At 36.1% G+C, this 5,958-nt stretch overlaps 1 protein-coding gene across 1 annotated transcript in view; it reads right to left on the reverse strand.

Moving 5' to 3' along the window:
- LOC103142347 (5-hydroxytryptamine receptor 3A-like) overlaps positions 1 to 4,932 on the reverse strand; it is a 10,859-nt gene extending 5,927 nt beyond the window's left edge. The window contains exons 1-6 of the mRNA XM_016674409.1: positions 4,875 to 4,932; positions 3,653 to 3,733; positions 3,287 to 3,358; positions 1,185 to 1,330; positions 195 to 239; positions 2 to 90 (exon numbers count right to left, since the gene is read on the reverse strand). Coding sequence (XP_016529895.1) covers positions 2 to 90; positions 195 to 239; positions 1,185 to 1,330; positions 3,287 to 3,358; positions 3,653 to 3,733; positions 4,875 to 4,914 — 473 coding nt within the window. The 5' untranslated portion in view covers positions 4,915 to 4,932. The remainder of the gene's footprint in view (position 1; positions 91 to 194; positions 240 to 1,184; positions 1,331 to 3,286; positions 3,359 to 3,652; positions 3,734 to 4,874) is intronic.
- Positions 4,933 to 5,958: the final 1,026 nt, after the last annotated feature.

The following is a 5,958-nucleotide window of genomic DNA, read 5'->3' on the forward strand; positions in this document are numbered from 1 at the left end:
GGGCATCCACAAAGATTCACGTGGAACTACCACAGAGAAAATTCCACAATAGTCCTCTTCATTCCAGTCAATAAATTCATTTATCCATCCCTAAGTAGGGAAAGACAAAACTGAGTCAGTAGTCTGATTTGTCGTCAATCATCAGCTATTTTATTCTAATCTGTTAAATGTGACACTTTTCATAGAATACTCACAGTCATAAAGGAAATGTATGATATGAAGGACTGGTCAGCCTCTCTCTGGAAAAAGAAAAACAAGATGTATGGAAATATTTCTAGTTGTTCAACATCTAGAACAGTTTACATGTAAAAAAAATTAGGGAATGAAAGCTAAAAATCAAAACACTGACAGTCAGAAAATGAACAACGTTCCTGATCATTAAGAAGTGTGTACAAGCTTTTACTGTTCACAGTAAAAGTTTTATCAGCGCAGACACAGAGTCACCGCTGGGCAGTGTGTGTAAACGCACACACTAGATGTAATTCTTTGTTCACAAAGATATATCATTCTCAGAAAAGGCTCAACACCACCTCTAAACGGTCACTTGTATTGGAGGTTCACACTGAGTTTTGCAAGCAGAGCAAATGCAGTGGCTTTTAAGCCTGAGTCATACCTTGGTGAAAAATTAATCCAAAGATGAGTCATCACAGGAGGTTGATATAAATGCAGAGAAAGGTGAACCCCTGTCTTGTTTGAGTGAAAGGAGGCACACGTGAGATGAAGCTGTGACGGCGCGCAAGGTGGTAAATGTGCAGTGCCGTCAGGGGTGTGATTGGTACCCGCTCCCGGCAAGAAGCCGGGAGCTTCTTGGTTGATGGATCAACCAAGCATCAACCATAAACCCATCCTCCATTAATAATTCTGCTCTGCCAATGAAATGCTCAGCAAAACAAAGATGTTTGCAGTCGGCTTATGTAAAAAAACAAGAAAAAAAAAGCAGTAACATTTTTATAATTTTTTTTAAAGTAAAAACAAAAATAAGCCTGGCAGCCCACCAGTCTTATAATACACTTAGGGAAACCCTGCATATGAAACAACTGGTGACGGAGTGACCTGAAAGCTACAGTAAACAATTCTTATTCTTTATAAGACAAGTAGATCTTAACCGAATATTTTAAACCTAGCAAACAAAAATGAACTCAAATAAAAATAAAACGATGACATAAATAAGAACAGAAACTTACCACATCTAGAATGGCATAGATTTCCATTTTAAAGTGAACGTGAACTGCTCTTTTATGATTTTTAACAGGCCTGATCATGGTAAACATTTCCTTATTCTTAGTCAGGTTTAGATGCTGTAGAACATCCCAGTCACTGCAGGATTTTTCTGCAAAAACAAAAAGCACATGTTTGTTCTCCACTATTTACATAGCAAAGGCAAGAGTTTATCATATCATGCTAATAATATATTATGCTAATAATTTGCTGGAACACAGAATTTTGTCTTTTGTGAAATTTTACTTCTTCACTGATAATGGAGAAGTTCTTGCTGTTAGTTCACATTTCGTACAGCTTGAATTATTACAAATGCTTGATTAAAAACTGTGTTGCTAAATAAAGCCTTTGAATAAAAGTCTAAATGAGGTCACTTTGGTTGTTGATAGCTAAGTTAGATATAATGTTAAAAAGTTGTTAATCTGATGAAGAGCAGTATATTATGAAAAAAAAATTAGGTAAAGATGGACAAGAACTAGTGAATACAAATAATACTATTTGACATTATAGTGACAGTCAAATTACATACAAAGCATACTAAATTCAAGATTATCCTTTTCTACTTAAAATCTGGGGAAAAACGTCACCTCAAACTTGAAGCTTTTATAATGTCTTTGGTCATTTTTCAGAGAAATAATTAACAGATGTAACCATCTATTTGTTATTATTCACAATAAGAGGATTGTTCATGTTTGTTTATTGCAGTTTTTGAAAATTTGAGCCACCAATACAACATTTTTCTTCCATGAAGAAGAATGTTGTGAAGACTGGTCTATGTGCTTCTATTGGTAGGAAAGAAAATACTTTAAAAACAAAGTTACCTGGTAGTATCTAATTCGGTTTTACACCTCAGTGATGGCATAGTTACTTTGAAAAAGTAACTTTAATCGGATTACTGACTACTCCTTGAAAAAGTAACTTAGTTAGATTACTGACTACTTGATTTGGAAAGTAACTAAGTTACATTAAAAGTAACGTTTTTAGTTTCTTTCAGCAGCAGCTGACAACAACTCTCCACCACCTGTAAAAGTTACTTTGAGTTTTGCCTATACTTAATTACAAGTTATTTTATAATGGTAACATCAACAATGTGTCTCCAATTATAAGGTTGACCTGAAGGGGAGATTGTTTAACGGTTACAACAGTACAAAAAAAAGTTTGTAAATTGTATGCTCCACTATTGTCTGGAGAACTTTGAGAAGGATTTTAAAGGCCACATTCCCCTACCCCAGCCTCCAGGTTCTGTGTTACGGCCCTGGGTTTGTTGTCAAAGCGCAGCGCACAGCGCTCCTCCTGCAGCTTCACAACTAGGATATCCTTCTGCACAGATTTGTGACACTTATCTTAATATTAATAATTATAGTGCCGTTTAGTTGCACAACTTTACGGACACGTCCATCCTGTTTTCACGTTCATTGTGCTCTTCATATTAGTCTTGATGTTTGCAGTTTTCTGGAGCCCAACACGTCGTTCACAGCAAATATATGAACTTCACATTAACAAAGACACAGCGGGATGGATCATCCGGGAAATGATGGACAGGGAGAGTCTAACGTAAAAGACGTGGATGACAGACAAATTCTGGGATTTATTATGTGTCTCTGCTTATTTCCAAACCCAAATGAGTAACTTCACATTCAAAAACGAGTTCCAAAAAGCGCAACCTGCAACTCATTAAATTTGCAAGAGACTTTAGAAACAAAACAAGCCCAAAGCCGCTTATAATAATAATCGGACTTGGACTCAAAATAGTTCCTGTTTTTCTAGCAACGAAATGCGCATCTCTCTCTTTCCTCCATTGTTTACATTTCTGTCGCTGCTGACACTGTCGCTACAATCCCTAAGATGCGTAGAGGAAATAATAATACAATAATACAATAGAAAATAGTGACACAAAGTGATTTCGATAAGTAACTGTAGTCTGACTACTGGATTTAAAATAGCAACGTGTTAGATTACTCGTTACTGAAAAAAGTGGTCCGACGTCAGTAACGTGTTACAAAGTAACTATGTGTTACAAAGTCAAATGTAGTGATCACTGGTGATTTCATAAATTTTTTGGTCTTACCACTTTGATCAGATCTCTCGCTGGATGTCTGGTTTTCATAATTCGATTGCTGATAACTTGTGGTATTCCAATCTGTTTTATTAAAAAAAAAAAAAAAAAATGAGTATTTGTTTGTTATACATTTCAGATCAAACTTTTCATAATTAAGTGGTGCAGGAATGTATTAAACTGATATTAGAATAATAGTGAGAGGGTAAAAGGCTTTGAATACTGACTGGACAATATGACAAATTATCTAAAACTTAATTCATATAAAGAAATAATATGGCTCCAAACAGTGTTGCAGTAAGTAGAGTTGCTATATGTTGATGGCGATAATAGCCCTTCAGAGATGACCTCTAAAATCATTACACAGACATTTCTTACCCAGGCTTTTTGTGGAGCTCAGATTGAATGTCGACTGGTCACTAAGATCATCTTGTAGCTCCAAACTGGATGTTGATCCACCTGACAGAAGAGAATTTGGTTTGGTGCATTTTTATAAATGCATAGTCATGCATTAAAATTTAGATGCAGTAATGAGATTGCCAACAGTAGCTTGCTAAAGTATTTAACATAAATTTTAAAGCCTTGTCATTGAAAGTCAGCTTAATTTGACAGACATGTTTTTTTAGGTTTGCAGTTGATCCATTTAGCTCAGTGGTTCTTAACCTGGGTTTGATCGAACCCCAGGGGTTCGATGAGTTGGTCTCAGGGGTTCGGCGGAGCCTCTGCAACGGAGGTAAAGACACACTTGTGTAAAGTCGTGATGACGTGCCCCGCTTTCCCATCACTTGCTGCAGAGGATCACATTGCATTGCTTAGCCAATCAGTGGTGTGGAGGAGCACCCACACCCCCGCCCCCGCTCAACAGTTTTCAGCAGCGCAGGCGATATTGTATTTATCAGAAGGGTTCAGTGAATGCGCATATAAAACTGGGGGTTCGGTACCTCAAAAAAGGCTAAGAACCACTGATATAGCTAGTCCAACCCAGCATCAAACTCTGACTTTTACTTTTCAAATAAATAAATTCCTCTCTGCAGTTCAAATAAGATTTTGGAAAACTCCTAAATTAAATAATCTGAACAAAAGCAAAATTATAATAGTAATGTGGTTTTAACATACTGGAAAATAAGTTACAAAATCACTCAAAGTGTTAAAATTTACAACGGTCGGAGAGCACCCGGTTGCATTGGGGCCAGTTGGAGGATCCACACCTCAACTCACACAGGCTGACCAAAATTCCTTCCCTGAGCTGGACTGCATTCCTTAAATCCCTCTTTTTATAGCACCAAATCCAGCACTTTAGCTTTGTACTGTTTGACTTGAAACAAATAGTTGTAAAAATGTCCCCTTTTTTTAATACAAATAAATTTTTTTTAAATATTTTTGCCCAAGGAAAGTGGAGGATTTTTTTTTTTAATTTTTTTACATCTGAAGATAAGCTTCAAAACTTTATCCTAAAACTCATCATTAACTGTGAGACAGGTGAAGCCTTAGTGGTTGAAGCAAATGACATTGATAAAAACCAGTCTGCTTTCATAATGAAGTACAATATGACTGCCTTTAAGTATACAAGTCCTCTCAGACAAAAATCATCTCAGCTTACCTGAGAGAACGAGCAGAAAACAGAGGAATGGGAGATCCATGGCCCTGATCTGAGTGCAGCTTCCTCATCTCTGATCTATGATCTGCCAAGGAGGCCAACACCCTCTGCACTTTTATCTCATCAGTGACTATCATTGATTTTATGTTGAAAACGTTCACTTATCATTTTCATTCTGGTTGTGGTCAGTAGCACTTTGCCAGGAAAATGTAAATAGATGAGCAGCCACAAGATGAATTAAGAAAATGTATATTCACTTTATTGACCAGAACTACCCTTTTAGGAGGAAGTGAATGGAGACATCTTAATGTAAGAATTGGCTTAAAATCACATGAACATTAAAAGTAAAGATTTTACATAGGTTTTGAAAGGTTTATACAAAAACCTTTCAGTACCGACTCAAAATTGTTTACTTCTGCAAACTACAATTTTGTTGTCAAAACAATATGTGCTTGCTGTAATTGGCAGCTGCTGTTGAAATATCACAGACTGAATAGAGAATTACGGATGCAAAACAGCTTTCAAAGGACCTCAAGTAAAACTGCAACACAAAGTCAGCGTATGACAACAAACAGCTCATGTAGCTGTTTTCAGTTTCTCCAAAGAATCGCATTATTCTGAGAAATATTTAGAGTATTTTATGAATTGCTGTGAACTGGTGTATCATAACTTTACTGAAATTAACTGAATCAGTGAAGTAGATTCTACATATACCTGGGATCCATGTAAGTATAAATGATCTGAGATGGCACAAAAGATTTATTTATGAAAAAAATGAACCTCAAATCGCAATATGAAGTTTTAAAGTTTTCAGCCACAGAGTGGTATACTTCAGGGTTTTATCCCCATTAATTTTCGTTAATTGCTTACAACTAACTTTTTATTGATTCCCTATTTTCCATCTGTAAATCAATAAAACATGGAGTCTCAATACTGATCATCATTTTTCAGTGCGGCACGCCATGGAGGCTTCAAGAGACCCGGATACTTGCCAGAATGAAGTCTTTAGTCTTCTCTATGATTATGTTAAATATTTTCACTTGCTTCATTTTTTTGTTGGTCTATTACTTTATTTTAAGGTGAAACT

This window comes from Poecilia formosa, unplaced genomic scaffold (assembly GCF_000485575.1).
Source record: "Poecilia formosa unplaced genomic scaffold, Poecilia_formosa-5.1.2 Scaffold95, whole genome shotgun sequence".
NCBI classification, from domain to species: domain Eukaryota; kingdom Metazoa; phylum Chordata; class Actinopteri; order Cyprinodontiformes; family Poeciliidae; genus Poecilia; species Poecilia formosa.